Source organism: Heterocephalus glaber, unplaced genomic scaffold, assembly GCF_053883595.1.
Source record: "Heterocephalus glaber isolate CG9 unplaced genomic scaffold, H.glaber_assembly_v1.0 deba00000331, whole genome shotgun sequence".
Lineage (NCBI taxonomy): Eukaryota > Metazoa > Chordata > Mammalia > Rodentia > Bathyergidae > Heterocephalus > Heterocephalus glaber.
This window is the reverse complement of record NW_028258142.1, coordinates 32,959,534-32,978,661: the sequence shown is the minus strand read 5'-3', so window position 1 is coordinate 32,978,661 and position 19,128 is coordinate 32,959,534. Positions and strand designations below refer to the sequence as shown.

General features: G+C 45.5%; 1 protein-coding gene across 6 annotated transcripts in view; it reads left to right on the top strand.

Annotated features, from left to right (window-relative positions):
* The window catches only part of Ctif (cap binding complex dependent translation initiation factor), a 285,778-nt gene that overhangs the window by 229,170 nt on the left and 37,480 nt on the right, over positions 1–19,128 (top strand). For 5 of the 6 annotated variants that reach the window (XM_004855120.4, XM_004855121.3, XM_004855117.3 and 2 more), the window contains one exon: positions 17,013–17,168. The exons of the other annotated variant lie outside the window; for it this stretch is intronic. In XM_004855120.4, coding sequence (XP_004855177.1) covers positions 17,013–17,168 — 156 coding nt within the window. The remainder of the gene's footprint in view (positions 1–17,012; positions 17,169–19,128) is intronic. 6 annotated transcript variants of the gene reach the window in all.

Here is a 19,128-nt window from a genome sequence, read left to right as displayed (position 1 = left end):
GAAGCTTGGGACATTCCTTCCCCCAGGCCCCTTGTGTATATTGCATTAGAGTCAGCACCTGACAAAGAGGAGGTCCACAACATCTGTGGAGGGAGGGAGGGAGGGAGGGAAGATGATGGGCATGTGGATGGGTGGGTGAGTTGGTACATGGGTGAGGGCTACTTGTAGACTCTAAATTAGCCTGCTACAGTTGTGGCGGGGGGGGGGGGGGTTCCTTAACAGAACATGGAAATCATAAATGGTTAGTTTTGCATTTGCTTCCTGCTTTAGTAGATGTTACCGTCACTTTAGGAGTAAGTCATGGTCCAGAGTCCTCTGCACCCTGCTGGTGTGCCTTAGCTTCTCCACAGCCTGATTTCCCCAAGGTCACAGTTTCTTGCAGATTTTGAGAAAGGGTCATCTCCTGTTCAGAGTGGGGAGGATGGCAACCCCTTCTTAGTTACATTTTACTTTGTTTCAGTTTCTTAAAAAGCTTTTAAAGAGGTGCCGGGATCCCCTAGGCTCTTTCAGAGAGGTGGGCCTGAGTTCCCCAAGAGCTTATTTACCTGGAAGATGGACAAGACCTCCTTCCTCTGGATCCCTGGACTCAAGTTCAACACTTAAGTACACTTCCCTGCTTTTTTGTTACCAGCTTGATAACAAAGAATTTTTGTTAGGGAAGAATTTCAGAACGTTAAGAGAAATGCTCTCTCTTTGTCTAAGAGTTCAATGTTTGTAGAAAATGTGAGGTTCTTCCCCTACATGAGCCTCGGCCATTCATGCCTAGGGAAACCTGAACCACCTGATCTCCCCAGCCTCAGCAAGTTACCATCTTTTACATTCTGAACGTGACTGGAAACACAGGTTTAAGGCAGAACACGCAAACAACCCCTGACAGCCCCTTTTTGAAAGTGGCAAACATTTCACCATTCTGTATGATTTGGAAGCAGCAAGAGTCTGTGTATAGGAAGCGAGGGTGAGCTGATTGCCACAGACATTATTATGAGGAAGGGGTAACTGAACTTCTGCTAATGCTTCATGCACCCCTGTGATCAAATGGAGAGTCCTGGGGGAGTTGTTTCTAGGTTCTTGGTATTCTGAATGAAGAGTTGAGCAAGACACTAAGTAGGAGTAACAAGAGTAAGATTTATTGAAAGCAAAAGAACAAAAATACTTTCTACAGGGTGAGAGCAGACCAGTGAGAAGAGCTCACTGCCCTGATAGGAGTAGGTGCTGGATCTCTTAAGTCCTGGGGATTATGAGAGAAGATCGATAACTGAGGATGGACAGGAGTCATGGCCCAATGAGGTACCTAACTCGGCCCACCCATTAGGTGGGGAAGTTTCTGACCATACAAGGTTTTTAGAGGAAGTGTGGTGTTCAGAGCCCACAGAGTGGGAGGTCCTAAAACCATAATGCAAATGAGGGTGGGTGCAGACCAGGTTTATGTACTTTGGGTTTCACACATGCTTGGGGTGTTTGGAAGGGACAGGGTGACCTTTGTCTGTTGGTTTTCTGATATTTTGACATAGTTGTCCTTGTAGGTTTCTGCTCCATTGGGCTGTGCCAGCGTGATTTGTAATGGGTATTTGACAGGGAACTCACTGGAGAAACAGAGCCTTATCCTAATGGTGTAGTGCTAATGGGCTGCCCCAGACATGGTGACATTCAAAGTGGGAGATGCTCCGTTGAGAGCCAAGTCCTCTCAAGTATCCCTTGGGTCATTCCACTGAGGCCTGTACCTGAGGACCTATAGGTAGCCTCTGCCCTGTGAAATGGGACACAGGCATTTAGATCCCATGGTACCTGTGAGCGGTGGCAGGGCACATCTTATTAACTCATTCTCCAGATAGGGCTCAGCAAGGCCAAGTGACCTGCCCAGGCTGACCTGACATTGTCTGTACTGTCCTTGGATATGTCCTTGGCTGTGAAGCAGAGCCCTCTGTAGTGGGCAGAGCCTGTGGCATGTGGAGGGAGACTGTGCCAGCCCTCTCCACTCCTCCGTCCACAGTCAGAGCATCCCTGTCACCTGGGTAGCACTTCCTCTGCTTACAGTAGAGCCAGTACCACCAGGAGCAGGCAGGCGGGCCAGGAGGTGGCAGACACAACTGATACCTCCAGCTTCCTGTCCCTTCCTTCCATAGACCTGAGAGGGAGCTGGCGTTATTTTTATCTGGGGACACTGCCGTGGGAGGTATTTGTCAGCGTCATCTGGTAAACGCAGTTGAATTATCTGTTGTCCAAGGCACCCCCAAATAAGTAGTGTTAAGCATGCTAAAGCTGTTCACATTTAAAAATACAATCAGACTGATGACAGATAATTTGTTCATGGTGCTGACATCACAACCTAAGCACAGAGCCATCAGTTCCAGAGCCAGAGCTTTATTTTTACCCTCTTGGGTTTTGGGCTCATCACAAATAAGGGCTCATGCCTTTTTGAAAAGCGTAATTCTGTGTCTGTCACCCATGTGGGGAACAGTGGTCACGGCCTGTGGATAGATTCAGGAGCAGGTTGTTTACGCTCCATATTGAGCATATGTTGAGTGTAATGAAGTAGCTGCTGGGCATGCTGGTGCATGTCCTGTGCAACCCTCAGTTTCAGGGGTGCAACCTTCAGTTTCAGGGGTGCCCCCCACGGGCATTCCATGGTAGTCCCCCCCAGGTGCTGCCCAACATTTCTCAAGTACCTCTGAGTCTTTCTGTATCCAAAGAAGTTGTCTCATGCATAAGTCAGCAGTGTGTGTCTTAGTCTGTTTTCTGTTATTATAACAAAATACCGTAGACTGAGTAATTTATGAAAAAAATCATTTCACTCATAATTCTGAAAGGTGGCAGTTCAAGATCAAGTGACAGCATCTTGCAAGGGCCTCACACTCCATCACAACATGGCAGAAGTAGATGTGGCAATCAGACTTGAATGTGACTGTCAGAGGGGACAAACCACATTCAGTGTGCAAGGCTGTCTCTGCAGGCAGTGCTTCTCAGCCCAGGTGATTGTACCCCCAGTGGACGCTGGCCAATGGCTGGAGGTATTTTTGGTTTCCACACTGGGGCTGAGGGCAAGGGCTCTCACTGGCACTGAGTCAGTAGAAACCTCCAAGGCACCAGGTAGCCTCCTACAGGAAAGAAGGATTTGGCCCCTAGTCTCAGTAGTGCCAAGTTGGGGGCAAGCCTGCCATAATCATGAAGCAGATGGAGCCTCTCACACCACCCAGCATGTGACCTGACAGGAGGTGCCTGGGTTGGAAGGCTGCAAGTAGAGAAGGTGAACGGTGCCAACCAGCAGTCTTAGCTCACGTGGATCGCTTCACAAAGCATCTATTGAGCCATTTACCTTATGCTAAGCCAGGACCAAGCTAGATTTTAAGGGGCTAATAAGCAAGGTGCAGCCTCTGCCCATAAAAGGGAACCACCCACTTCATTCCCAAGGTGATTTAATATCTGCATTCAGTCTTTACAACATATTATAGGCCTCATGGGACGAGTATAATCAGCCCCATTTTGTAACCAACCAGACTGAGGCCCAGACAGGTAACTTGCCCAAGGTCACAAATCTCCAAAATGACAGATCTCCAGGTCTTTCCACTAGAGCATTTCTTAAGAAGAATGGCAACTCCCTTTCCAATTGCAGTGCTCCCTCCTCTCCTGGATCATATTGGTGAAAACTCAATCTTTTCTTCCATACACCTTAATATTAGTAGAAACTTGAATAAGAACAGAATGAATGACTCATCTTAGGAGCCACTCTCTTCCCTAAGGAGCTTCTGTTACAGCCCAACACCAGAATTATCTCTTTTTGACACCTTCACTGATGTTTTACCAAAGCCAGACACAGATCTAACAGGAACTCAGCCACTAGTATAGGGACCAGAAGAACACCTCTCTCTCTCTCTGGTCCCCAACATTTCCTCCCTGGGACAGTCATGGCCCCAGCCCCCCACCCCGCCCCGCCTTCTTTTAATTAGTTAACTCATCCAACATACGCTGAGGGCCTGGAGTGTCCAAGAGGCTGGGTGTATATAGGTAAAACAGTCACAGTGCCTCTGCCCATGTGGAGCTTGCAATTCACGTGGGCAAGGTAGCCACTGAGCACACAGAGCAACAGGTGTGTGGTTTCAGACTGTGCTGTGTGCTGTGTAGCATAATGAACAAGATATAGTGACAGAGAGTAACAAGAGATGAAGATCTGCTTAGAAAAGACCAAGGCTGTGGGAGGAGACAGTAGGCTGAGGATGAATATGTGAACTGGTTCCTCATGGGCCAGAGGAACATGAGTCCTGGTTAGAGCAGCTTGATGGGATAAGAAAGGGGCACCTCAGTATCCATGGAAACGAGATGTATTTTTATTGCCCAACTTACCAGTATCTCACAATAGCACACCTATCATCAAAAAATGTCTTGAAGGCCTCCCCTCAAATCAATTCAACAAGAATTCCCAAATCGCTGCTATGTACCCAGCTCTGCTCTGCTAGATACATGAGAGAAGGATAGAGGAGTAAAACATACAAGAGGATTACAGTCTAGCCAAAGAAATAAAATATGCATGCAAAAAATGAGTGCTAGCCAGAATGTCAATGCCCAGTGGGGGTCTGCTCAGCCCTGGCTCATATCTCTTCCATCCACCATGAGTCACCTATGTTAGTAATCACCTACTGTTCTCCCTCCTCTCTGCGGAGACCTCCCCTCTGCCCAGGAGTGAGAGATAGCTAGGCTGTGCTATCCCCGCTGGCAGGATGGCTTCCATACACCCCTGTGTCCTTGGGCCCCGGCTTGGGAAGCCTGGAGAAGCAGGAAACAGACATTGGTGAGTTCTTCCTTGGTCGGGCGGTGTTCATGCTCCGTGTTTGGCCCTGTTACTCTCCTATATGGAGCCTGTGAGATAAGGAGTTTTAGGGTTTGCTGCCTCATACTAAATGGTGCAAGTTAAATGGTCTGGTGGGAGTGAGACCAAGTAGCCATTATCTGACTTTCAAGCTCACCATACCTATCTTGACACACCAGTGGTTTTCATGCATTTTTAGCAGCAGAATTATTCTTCCAAGCTCAATCTCAAGTTTATCCTTGGCCCTGTGAAAGATTGAGCCCTCTGCCTGGGTCTGGGAGCTCTGAGTCTGCCCACCTAATCGTCCCTCACCCATGTCCACTGGTGGCTCAAGGCTACCTGGTAGCCAAATGAGGAGCCCATCTGGTCTGGGAACTAGAGCTGACAGCTTATCATGGGAGCCTGAACATTTCTTTCAGGCCACCCTCACCTCTGCTGGGATAGACAGAACAGATGTCACCATGTCCAGGTGGGCAGGACCCAACAGAAGGGTTATTTGTATTCAACAGAGGTGGCTTCTCAGATACAGCCTATGCAAACAGTGTCTATCCGGCAGCGGCATCCTTGTCTCTGTCATCATCCAGCTTCCAGAGGCAGGGCACAAGCCAGTATCTCCAGTTCAATGATGTACATGTTGGCCTCCCAAGCCCACTGGACTTTGTGTCCATCCCAGCTGTCCCTGTGTTCCACACCCATGCCTGTTGCTTAACTGTCCCCCAAGAAACATTTTGGGATATGGCTCGGTAAAAGATGTGCACATTCCCATTACAACTTCCTCCAGGTATAATGCCCCATAAATGCTAGCATGACTTTTGAAGGCTTCATCTGTAGCTAAGGTCAAAGCCATGAGTGGATTTAGGCTTCAAGCTGAGTCATTCTGGAACCCCCAAGTATAGATCAAATCTTTTTGTGAGTATTTCAAGGGGTTTTCTCAAATTCTATAAATAGTTTAATAATGCCTGCATGATCATCTATTTTTAACATCAGCCTTCTGGAGAATTTCAGCAGTAATTGGGCTGCTCATTGAATGTAGGATTCCTAAAGCCGTTCAGTTTCCAACAGCTTCCAGAGCATGGCCTGTGAGCCTGGCCCAGAAGTGGGATCCCAGAGAGCAATTCCTCCTCAACTTGGGGGACTGACTTTGTTGTAGAACTTGATGCATGAAGAACTTGAAGAGCAAACTCTAGGAAGCTCCAAACAGCCGGAGAAGCTGGATTCTGCCCCCAGCTTGCACATCCTCACAGAGAACGCCATGGAAGGACAGCTGTCAGCTGTTACCCTCCCATCTCTCCCACTGCAGAATGTGGACATGGCACCTCTTCACTGAGTAGGGAGGATCTAGCACCCCTCTGCCTCATTAAATGATGCCAGTTAAATGGTCTCTTTCTAACTTACAGATGGGGATCTAGGGGAAAGATCGATTGCCCCGAGTGTCACACTCTGACTTTCTGTCTTTCAAATGGGGACACAGAGGCACACGCAGCAGTTAGCTAGCCTTATTGCCTTTATTTTGCAAGTGGCCTGTCCTCAGGCTGAGGCCCTGGTGAGCACCCTCTCCACATCCCCACAGAGAGCTCTGTAATGGCTGAGACTCACCTGTGCTGGGCCAGGCCTGGGGAATACCTGTCTCTAAGCCCTTGGCCACTCTCCTAGCAAAGTGGCAGGCAGCACTCCTGTTTCTACAGAGACAACAGCCTGGCCCTCTTCTGAGGTTCTGGAGAGAAGAGCAGGGCCGAGGCAGGTGACCATCATGTTTGTGTGAGGGTCTTTTCCGACAGGACACCTCACAGGGGTAGAAAGAGCACAGGCACAGAATCAGAGACCAGGGTAGCAGCCCTGCCAACCTCAGAAGGTGGCCAGACCAAGGTAGCTGGTCCCCAGTGAGATACTGTGTAACTGTGGGAAGGGCACTATGTGAATGTGTGGTGGGAGAGCGACACTGACATCAGGCAGGCAGCAGATAAGACAAGGCTGCTGGCGGGGGTGGGTGGGTGGGGGTGATTCTCTAGGGCTGTCCTCAGGTCTGTATATCTATCTTTCACCCTAGCACTGGCTAGTTGCACCTGTGTCTTTCCTGAAGCCAAGTCTGGTGACACCTTGAAGTGAGGACTTCCTGCTCATCCACAGAATTCCTCAACTGTCAGACAGTCCAGCCCTGTCTTTCTGCACCACCGATAGGAAAACTTCCAGCCCTTCTGAGGGCTTCTCAAGGCCACAGCCACACAGGCACTGGATCCCCTTGCCTGAGAATGAGGCTTCACACCTGCATAAGTGTGAGACAGAATTCCCACTGAATCAGCCCAACTTCTCGGCTTCTCCCACTGCACCCCAGCGCCGCTCCCCCACCCTCCTACGGATCAGCAAGGCTGAGCTTACCTGACCTGATTTTGCCAGCAGAAATAGTCTGGGTGCTCACAGCCTGGGAAGCTTGGGAAATGTCCCCAGAATGATCTAGCTTGAACTGGAAGTGCCTGATGGCAGTTCCCAGCTACAGTGTGTGCCCTTTACCTGGAGCCAAGTGCCAGGAAGAAAGCACCCCCTGCCCAGTGTCATAAGCCATCAATCACAGAAAATGTCTCTAGTATTTTTTTGTTATTTTCTGTTGGTGTTTTTTTTTTGTTACCCGGGATCGAACTTGGGTCCTTGTACTTGCAAGGCAGGCGGTGGAACCACTGAGCTAAATCCCTGGCCCTCTAGTAGTTTTTTTAATTAATAGTAGTTAAAGGACCAGCACTTGAGGCATAATATTCATGTCTGTTGATTAGAGCAGATTCAAGATCATCCTTATATTGCTCTCTGACTTCAGTCCTTTGGGTGGGACAGAAAGGGCAGCCATTACGCCAGCAACTAGGAAATTTGGTATGGTTCTCAGGAGAGTTTTGGGCACCAGTGACAGCCACCTGGTGGTCCCAGGTGAGTCTCTGCTACAGTGGGCACCTGTTATCTCTTGGTCTAGGGGTCTACAAGACCCACCTGCCCCAATAACAGAATGGTCACATGACTGGGCTTGGCCAAACTGGAAACCCCATCTTCTGTGAGCCACAGTGCTTCCCTGAGATCTGAAGTTTGGACACTAGGAGAGCAGGGATGGCTTCCTTTTGGCTTACTCACTCATGAGCCTTTATGACAGACAAAGAGCTGCTGACAGCCATCTTTGCCAGGGCAAAAGGAGACTCTTTCTGTGGCAGAAGAGAAAGGAGATCAACATATAAATCAAAGCCCAGACAGGCAGAGGCAGAAAGAGGGAGGACCAGCCGTGGCATCATTGTTTCAGCCCTGTGAACCCTGTGGCTATGTCCTTGGGCCCTCCATCACGTAAACCAGTTCAGGCTCTGGGTGCCTAAGCTAGTTGGAGAATGTTTCTATTACTGGCAATCAAGAATCCTAAGTGTCTGGAGACAGACCAGACTGAGGCATTGAAGTGATCAGGAATTGGCATTGGGTTGTGAGTGTCTGGATCATGGGGCAGAAAGGTCAGGCATATTTGGGGAAAGGTCTGAGCCTCCAGTGAGAAAGGACATGCCCAAACCCAGGCAGTGGCTCAGAGCCCAGCAGACATCAGAACTCAAGGCAAGCAACCAGTCCCAGAGCAGAAGCCGCTGTCCCATGCCCATATGGTCCTCTGGGACACCCTTTCTCCCAGATACAGTGAGGAGCAACAGGTGAGAGCCAGAATCCAGGCTGCACCTGGTAATCTGAAGGTCAGATTTAGAGTCAAGGTGAAATAGAGTTCCCAAGGCCAGGCCTCAGCCCAGCAGGACTGAACCAAGACTGGTATCACAGCCAGAAGGGGACTGTGATAACCAGTTGTGAGTGCACAACAGCAGACACGTCCCTTGGCTGCCAGAAGGAGGGGGCAGCCAGGTCTTGCACAGGCCTTAGCGGACAGAGTGATTCAGGAGACAACTGCCAGGAGGTCTCTCTGCTACTTGTTAAACACCTACTGTGCACCAGATACATTGCACGTGATGCCATGAAGCCAGCGAGGTCTGCCCAACTGGTCAGATCTGATGCCAAGTCATGGGCAGTCCTCCCCATGCTGCCCTGACTGATGTATGAGAGGCAGGACCCTCGCCAGATTTCACTTTCTCCCTTCCTTTTCCCCTCCTGACCCCACACACTGCAGGAAGCACAGCCCCCAGCCCCAGCCCGCCCTCCTCTGCTCTGAAGCTCCTTTCCCCTCCTGCACGGCCCTGGAATCCATCATTCCATCATGCAGGAGGAGGCTTCACTGTGTGGATTAGTTCTTTTTGGTCTCAAATCACAGAAACCAACTTCCAAGTGGCTTTCCTTCCCTGAATCCTTTTTCATGAGGATTCTGTGCTGTTTCGTGGGGCCCAAAAGTCCCAGGAAAGGATAGATATGGAACACTCAGGGTCCTCTCCAAGAATAGGAGTGACCTGATATGATAGTGTCCATGGGTCCCATGCTCCAGGCAGCTTGGTTTGGGCAGTCCTCTCCCCTACCTCCCCACTGGTGCCAACAATGCCAAGAAAGGGCTGTGCTGCCAACTTTGAGGAGAAGGATCCTAAGCTCCTCCAGAATGATAATGACTCAGGTGGGACAGGAACCTTGCAGGAACTAACCAGGGCCACTTCCTAACCACTGAGGCAGCCAGCAGGCCCTGGACAGGGTAAGAGAGACAGGAATAAGGAGACACTGTGGAGTTGGAGGGAGTGAGGGAGAGCATCTGTAGATGGAAATCACATGGCCATGGCATGCAGCCCAGAGAGGACAGTATGACAGGGCACGACTCAAGACTGGGAAGGAGCTACATTTAAACCACAAGAGACCCCCCCACTATACCACCCAAGGGCAGCTCTGTGGAATGGTGTGGCTGTACTCGAAGCAACCCTGAGAAGGGACCAAAAAAGTCCCAGATAAGCCAAGGACTCAATCTGTGGCAAAAATGTTACCCACGGAAGTGAGACATGCTGTGAGACTGTCCTGGAGCAGGGACCAGGGCTAGCACACAGATGGTGAAGAAGCTATCTGGGAAGTGGAATAACAGTCACAAATAAAAGGTGTATTGGCCACGTAATCTCTACTCTTATGCCTTACATTTAAAAAGAAGGGCAGGGGCCAGGGATTTAGCTCAGTGGTTTCGCCACCTGATGCGCAAGCGCAAGGACCAGAGTTCGATCCCCAGTACCAAAAAAAAAAAAAGAAGAAGAAGGGCAAGGGTGGGGGATTTAGCTCAGTGGCACTATGCCTGCCTTGCAAGTGCAAGGTCCTGAGTTCAATCCCTGGTACTAGAAAAAAAAATAAAAAGAAAAAAGAAGGTCATCAGCAGCCTGGGTCTCTTAGAGAAGAGTTGTCTGATCTTTTGTCATGTAATATGCATCCAGTCCTCACATTCACTGAGCACCTACAGTGAGCCAGGTCCCCTTCTAGGACAGGGAATGGACAAGACAGACAAGATTCCTGCCCTTATGAAACTGTTCCTCTCCAAGAGTCAGATCGTCAATAAATACAGTATCCAATGTCAAGCGATTAGGGTTAGGAGGGAAATAGGGAGGAGGCAGGGGGATTGCTATTATATAAAGAGGTACGGAGTGGGGGCTTTAAGGTATTATTTGATCAGAACCCTAAAGAAAGAGAAAATTTAAGCCAAATAAACAAAAAAGCCTCTTTGATTTGAAAATTACTGTCTTGTTTCTAATATTAAGAATTCTATCAAATGCTTCTTTTAAGCTCCCCCAACCAGTTGTCTAGAAGAATGCCTGGGATCCATTGCTGCAGGGCTGGCTTCTCTCACATCCATCCCATCTTCTCAAGGAAAAAGAAGCTTCCTGCCAGCAGTAACTAAAAGTACACTTTTTCTTCCACCACCCTACCACTGCAGAAGGGGTGGGGGGCAGCAACAGCAGCCTCCTTTCTGGACAGGAACAAACTAGAGTCACTGGGGAGGTTGAGTTTGGATGGGCAAATTTCCCTTGGTCACTTGTTTTAAAAGAGAGAGAACAGAATGATGGTGAGTTTGCAGGGACTGGGGTGGGGGAGCTGCCCATCGACCTCAGGAAGTGTAAAAATACACTGTGGTCCTTGTACCTCGGCCCCTCCCCCGTCTCAGCAGCAGCATCTCCCTGCTGTGGCTGCCCGCTGCCCGCAGGGTTAGTGGGGGTGGGGGTGTTTTTTCCCCTCTGCCTGTACACAGCTGTTTTTGGCTTGGCCACAGGGCTCCACCATGCCAGAGTTCATGTGGTTATCCAGAGCGGGAAGAATTTCCCAGAATGCTTTGAGAAACCTGAGACACTGAATGGCTTTCACGGCTTATTGATGTGGCCGGTGCAGGAAATAGCAGTACGTCAATAAATAGTTTTAGGCAGGAAACGAGGCTTAAATGGTAGCCTTAAAGTTTGGGGGAAAAGCACTAGGGGTTACTAGGAGAGAGCCTGCCAGTCAGATGAGAGTCTAGAGCCAAATACCAGACTTTGAAATGGCTGCCACCAATGTGAGGCCCCTTGCTGCTCTTGGATGCTAGAGACTGAGGTGGGGGGCAGAGCAGGAGACCCAGGGACTGGCTAGTTTCAGCTGGCAGAAAAGGGCTCCTTGTTCAGAAGAAAAGTTGGCAACCTCTAACACATGTATCAAGAGGAGACATGTAGACTGGCTATGGTGGCCTCCAGGCCAGGCATGTTCACACCCCATCTCCCCACCCTTCTGGGGCATATCGCTGCTAGCTGCCAAGTCACCTCGGAGACTTCCACTGTCCTACTCAAAAAAGAAAAAATGCAGGGAAAGGGGTCACAGTGCTCCATAACTGTTTTTCTGATTATAAAAAAGAAAAGGTTACATTAAATTAGGGATCTAAAAAAAAATTAAAGAATAAAAGTCATCCATAACTGTACTGTTGAGAAACAACTACTGTTACTAGTGTTAAACACTTAGAATATTTTTTTGATATTTGTTTTCTTTTTTTAAAAAAACCTTATTCATAGATGAAATTATATAACATATAATTTTGGCTTGGCTTTTTTTCATTTAATATTATTTAAATATTTTCTCAGGCTACTATAATCTTTTCATAAACATAAGTTTCAATGAATGCATGAATCCTATTTACTTAATCATTTCCCTACTTTTGGATGCTTAGATTGTTGAATTTTTATTTGCATTATACTTATTTTTCTTATTACTTTTAATTATTTCTTTTTAATAATTACCCAAGGTGCAAGACTAAACAGTAAGAGCACTTTTAAGGCTTACAGATTTTTCAGAAAAGCAATACAATGCACACTGCCCATATATGAGAATACCCATCTCACTGCATCCTCACCAGCATTGACAATTACTATTTTTCTAAGTTTTACTGATGTAATAGATGGAAAAAGATATTTCCATTCATTTAATTGCCACTGTTATTTAATTTGCTTCCACATATTGAGATTTTTATGTAAGTTCATCTTTTAATGCCCTTTCCCTATTTATCCGTGAAGGATTTAGTACTTTTATTACAAATTTGAACACACTATTTGTATATTAAGAGCATTACCCTTTGTCACATTTATTGCAAATCTTTCCCCAGCTTATCGATTGCCTCTGAAGTGTGTTTTTAATATTTTGATGGATTCCTTTCATTTTAATGTAGAAAGCTCTTTTCCATCCAGGAATCTGATAAATACTCAATTTCATCTTTTTCAAGTTTTTTTGGTTTGTCTTTCTGGAAAGAAAATGTACCTCTTTATTCCATCTGGAATTCATTTTAGGTCCTAGTATGAAGTGAAACTGTAAATTATTTTCCTTCAGATATTAGACAGCTGTCCCTGCAATGTTGCTTGAGTGAATAATGCTTTCTTTGCTACTGATTTGTGGTCCTTCTGGGATCATGGGATAAACCCTTATGGATGCCAAATTTATTTCTGGCTATCTGATCTAGGTGCCCATGCTGTCAGTCCTATGGCCTTTTAATTAATTATTAAAGCTTTAGAATAGGTTAAAAGTAGGGTAACTCTCTTCAGTTGTGTTTTGTTTTGATTTTAGCTACTTCCCCTGTTATTCTTTAAATTACATATAGGATCTTCTGTTTTTCAAGTCTGGAGTACAAATGTGCATTAAAACAATGCAGGGAGAATTACCATCTTTACCATGCTGCCTCACCATTAGGAATATTATATATTTCTTCAGTTGTTTGCAACATTTTCTTAAATCCTTCAGCTTAGTTTTGCAGTTTTCTTCATGGAAACCTTGCACAGCTTTTAATAATGCCATTTTACTTTATTACTTACAAATGGGCTTTTGTATACTAAATTATCTCACTGGTAAATCTTGTCATAAAAGAAAGTTGGTGATTTTTGTATACTAATTTTGAATATATATTCTTATTAGTTGTTACTAAATTCTTATTAACTCTAATCTTTATTAGAGGGTTCTCTGGGGTTTGTCATACATATAATCTAATAATTTTTTCTCCTCCCTTTCACGGGTCATGGGTATTGCTGCTGTTTTTTAATCTGGAGTATTGATGTAATATATTACATTCATAGATCTCCTGATACTAAATCATCCTTGCCTCCCTGGGATAAAATCTACTTGGTTATAATGGATCTATTTGCTAATATTTCATTTAAGATTTTCACATCTTTTCACATTAGAGAAATTAGCCTATAGACTTCCTTCTGTGGAATTTACTATCATTATGAGATTTGAGTGATAGGGAACTGGCTGGAAAGATTTTATTTTCCTGTGTTCTGGGCAGTTTCCAAAGGAAAGCAGTGACTTAATTTTTGAAAGTATGAATGAATTTACCTATAAAAGTCATAAGTTTAGATAACTCCTTATAAAAGTGTAACCCTCGTAACTTCTTATTTTATGGTTTTGTTTTATGTTGTTTTGTTTTGGTCTATTCTGGCTTAATCTGTTTTTTAAGTAAAGCTTGGTGATATTATTTTCTGTAAAATTGCCCATTTCATCAGTATTTTTCAAATCAACAGTTATAATTACTATCATATTTTTATTACTTTATCTCCTCCATATTTGCTTCACATTTAATTTAATTTCATTGCTTCTTTCTTTTTTTTTTTTTTTTTTTGGTACCAGGGATCAAACTCGGGTCCCTGCGCTTGCAGAGCAGGTGGTGGAACCACTGAGCTAAATCCCCAGTCCTCATTACTTCTTTCTTAACTCTATATGTAACTTCCTTTCTTTGTGTTCTAATTAATTTCTAACTTTATTTGTGTTATGTCCTTTCCTATGTTTCTTTAGTTGCTAGCGAGTTTCTAAATTTGAGTTGAATGTTTGAAGTAATACTGTCTGATAGAAATATAATGTGGTCCACATATGTAATTTTAAATTTAATATATTTTACTTAACTCATTGCATTCACAATTTTAATATGTACTCAACCTTTTTAAAATATGAGACAAGGGCTGGGGATTTAGCTCAGTGGTTTCGCCACCTGCTGCTCAAGTGCAAGGACCCAAGTTTGATCCCTGGTACCAAAAAAAAACAACCCTACCTCTAAAATATGAGATATTTACACTACTGTTTTCATACTCTCCTTTTTTTTTTTTTTTTTGGTACTGGGGATCGAACTCAGGTCCTTGCACTTGCGCAGGAGGCAGTGAAACCACTGAGCTAAATCCCCAGCCCTGTTTTCATACTCTCTTTGAAAACCATTATCTCTTACATTTATAGCACATGGAAGTTTTGATTGCCATGTTTTAACATGTTCCTGTGGGCTTGAACCACCAGTGCTGCATGCGTGACTGGCCTGTGCCAGCCAGTGGAACACTCATGCATGTACCACTATGGTTCAGAGCTCCAGGCAGCAAGATATACAAATTATAGCCCTGTTGTGAACATGTCACACACTTACGAGTCATATATATCTAGTAGCTATCATATCAGGCAACATAGTATATGTTACATACTTTCTTCCTTTATTTAATAGACAAAATAATTAACTATAAATTGACCTTTCATTATAGCTTTGACCACATCCCACAAGTTTTTGCAGCTGTTTATTTCCTAAATAACCTGTTGTGTATTTGATTACTGGTAATCTTTCTTTAAGAGAATAACTTTTAAATAGCTAAGTAATTGGTTATTTTTAATTGTCAACTTTTGGCCCCAGTATGTAATTTGTGCAATTTCTTTTTGTTTTGTTTTGAGTTTTTGGTGTTTTGTTTTGTTTTTTTGACTATGTAATCCAAACTGGATTTAAACTGACCATGTAGCCCAGGCTGGCCTCAAACTCAAGATTCTTCTACCTCAGCCTCCCAAGTGCTAGGATTACAAGAGTCTGCCACCATGCCCGGCTAGCTCCCACAATTTCTAAGTTTTGAAAATTATAGTGGAATCACAGCTTACCATGAAGCTGTTTTAATTTAGAATTATTGTATTAAGTCATCTAATTAATTTTTGTCCTTTCAACCAATAATAGAATGTTATAGTGGTTCCTATCAGAATATAATTTTTTCTTAACTATTTTTTCTTATGTCTCAATAACTTTTTATATCTTTTCAGTCTGTGCTATTCAGTATATAATATTTTATATTATCTATTTATTATGAACAATATTTTATCTATATGAATCCTATAATTTTTAAATTATTGTTATCATAAAAGATACTTTGACTTTACTACTGCTTTAATTTTATTTTCATTTGCCCATGGTTATTTTTACCCATTCATTTATTTTACATATTCTGTTTTCTGTTCTGCTAGTGGTTGCTAGTGTTTAATTTTAACATTTTTAAGGGCATACTTTAACATATTTCTCTGATTATCAAACTGAGGGAAGCAGTAATCTGTGAGCCTTTATGGTCTAAATTAGGAAACTGTGTGCTGTGTAATTTTTTGTCCCCTTCCCACAAGTATCTAACAGTCATAACTTAATATTGGGTTATTAAATAACTACTACTATGAATTATCTTTTAAGTTACATTTAAAAATCAATATCAGCCAGGTATGGAGATGAGCACCTCCACTCCCAGCACTCAGGAGGGTCAGCAGGAGAATGGCTTGAGCCCAGGAGTTTGAGACCAGCCTGGCCAACAATAGTGAGACTCTGTCTCAAAAAAATTTTTAAATAAATTAAATACAGTTTTAAATTAAATATCTTCCTTTCCAAGGATTACTTCTAGCTTTCCACTCACTCCTATAACCAAAATTATAATTACTTATTTTAATTTCATAAGCCTATCTGGTTTCAGTTTCAATTTTCCTTTCCCATCCTTCTATACCATGATTTCCTTAGAGTTGAGTCGTAAATTTCATTGGCAGAAACATACATTCAAGAAAGTTGTATGGGGGGGAATTTTTTTTAAAGCCTAAAATTTACCATTTTGACCATTTCTAAGTGTATGCTTCAGCGATGTTAACTATACTACCAGTCTTCAAAACTTTTTCATCTTACCAGACCAAAACTCTGCCCATTAAATGACTTCTGGTACCCACCCCTCCTCAGCTCCTAGCAATCAACATTTTCTCTTCTATGAGTTTGAGGTCTCTAGATACTTGTCCCCATGTCAGAATCCAGTAGAGAATACTAACTCCTACTTCTACCAAAGACCCTTTACCAGAGCCCTCTGATAGTTTTAATACCATTTCTTTTGTACTACAGTCAAGAATGAACGCGTCCTATCCCAGCCCCTAGTGTAGTGTCTGGAACACGCAAACATATTCTTAAGCAGGAAGAAGGAATGAATGAATGAGTGGCTGAACACGTCAGTTTCTCCTACTATCCTCTAGGCCCCTTGCAGGCAGGGGCCCTACTTGGAGTTTCTAGCTCACACTGGGGCTACGATGGGCCTCTGTGGCTGACTGCTGACCCATGCAGTGTTCCCCTCAGCCTGTCCTGTGGAGAGGGCTGATTTAGGGGTTAGCCCAGAGAGAGAGTTCAGCCAGGCAGAGTTGAATGGGGAGGTGACCAGTCTGGATAGGGTGTCACACCTCCTCAGTACTGGGGCCAGCAAGGCAAAGCTGGAGCGCCTCCGTGTAGGGGACAGTGACTCGCAGCAGGTCTAGGCATTGCCCAGAGAGCAATTGCCCTGGGCGCCTGGCTCAGGGACACCTGAAGAAGAGATGCCATGGCCGTGGGACAGGGTGTTCCTGCTTCGCTCAGTGAAACCACTGGATCCCCCACCCTGGCCTCATTTAAGACTCGGGGTTTGCCTGCTGTCCCAGGCTCTGGGGCACAGCAAGTCTTACCCAACCCCTTCTTCTCCAGCCCCGGCGAGGCTGACAACAGTCTCTTGTGCCTCCCCAGAAGGACTTCACGGTGCGCGAGGAGCTGCAGCAGCAGGACGTGGAACGCTGGCTGGGCTTCATCACCTTCCTGTGTGAGGTGTTTGGCACCATGCGTAGCAGCACCGGAGAGCCCTTCCGCGTACTGGTGTGCCCCATCTACACTTGCCTCAGGGAGGTAAGAGATGCTCCCCGCCCGGCTCAGCACCGCCCCCGGCTCGGCCACGCCCCCCGACTCGGCCACGCCCCACCCTTGTGGAAATGGAAGGTGCATGCTGAAGCTAAGAGGTTGGATCACCTATAATGGGATTGATCTTTTGATAAAAAGAAATATAGTCCCCCATGCTTCTGCTTCTAAAGCTAGGTTTTTATTTATTGAGTTTACACAGAGTATTGTTAACTTTATTAATTCCAAATCCAGAATACTGACTACAGACAGGAGGTATTATTTCAATGAATGGATCTCTAGGTTGGATTCGTTTACCATTGGATTGTTTTACAAAGAATGTACTTCTAAGTTTCATCTGAAAAAGGAATAAATAAAAATAACCAAGAAACTTTTGAGATTCAAAAACTCCATGGAGGGCCGGGGATTTAGCTCAGTGGTTCCGCTGCCTGCCTCACAAACGAAAGGTCCCGAGTTCAATCCCCGATACCAAAAAAAAAAAGAAAACTCCATGGGGTACTTATCCTGCCAGATATTATTCCATACTTTGTAAGGTCACTCTAGTTGCTCTAGGAGGATAAAATTGAAAGAGGCAAAAGTGGAAACTGGGAGCCGGGTTGGGAACTGTTGGTGTCATCCAGGGCCAGGTTTGTGGCTGGGAATACAGCAGTGAATGTCAAAAGAGAGAGGAGCATTTGGATTCTCCTTGTATTTTTGAATTAGAGCCAATAGGACATGGTGGTGTGGGATGGAAGGGAGGGTCACCGTTTACATCCAGGTGGCTACATTTTCTGGAATAGCGGGTGCTGAAAGAGGATCATGTGGGATGATAGCCAGGAGTTGGTTTTCAGGACGTTATATTTGGGCCACCTATTGATGGTCCTTTGGTTTGCCCCATGTTTGGTGGGCAGAAGGGTCTACAGTCCTGGAAGCAGTTGCGCTGGAGACGGGATTCGCTCATATGAAGTGTCAGTGTACACCTGGCTGTGGAGGCTGGGGGTGGGATAGCATCACCCCAGAAGAGGGTGTGGATGGGGAGTGGGGAGGGTCTGCAGAGGGGACAGAGGAGGAGTGGCCAGGGAGGGAAGAGGCAACCAGAAGCCTGAGCTGTCAAGAAGACTTCAGAAGAGCCAGTGAGGACCATCACAGCAGTTCTATAGGAGCTGGTGGCAGCCTGGCACTCTACCTGTGCTGTCCCGTCCTGTCCTAGCAGCCTTCTGTGGCCACCAGGACATAGGGAGGGACAGCATCTGGAGAGCCAAAGGACTGGGAGGCAGAAGTGTGTTGGGTTTGGCAATAAGGAAGTGACACCTGGGTGTCAGTAGAGGAGAGGACAGGAGCATGGGCAAGCCCTTCGTGAGGGCTTCTGTGAAAGTCAGCAGAGACAGGGAGCTCGTTGGCTGAAGGGGAGGAGTAGGGTCAAGGGATGGGTTTGAGTGTGAAGCACTGAAATTCTTTTTCCAATACCAGGGATCGAACTCAGGACCTTGTAATTGCAAGGCAGGCGCGGTGCCACTGAGCTAAATCCCCAGCCCTAAGACATGTTTGATTTTGACCAGAAGGAGATAGTAGATCAATTTAAGTTAACCAGGGATACACTCACAAGTGTTTTTGAGCACCCATTTATAGGACAGTAGTGTGCCCATTCCAGCCTAAAGCAGAGCACGCAAGTCCCTCTGGCATGCTTTGAAAACCCCAAGATTTTGTTTGCCATTCCGTGTGGGCAAACCCTGTTTTCCTCACAAACATGCCTGAATTCAGACTGGTTTCACAGATTCAGCCCCCAGCCTCTCCCTCCTGTATTCCCTCTCAAAGCCACATCTCAACAGCAGCACCAAGAGGGCAGGTAGCTTTTTTGGAGGTAAGGAGCTGTCCAGATAGCCATAGGGATTGTCCCATCCTTGCTTGTGTTAGCCTGTGCCCCAGATAAGTCACCTCAAAACAGGGAGCACCACTGTTCAAGCACAGTGAC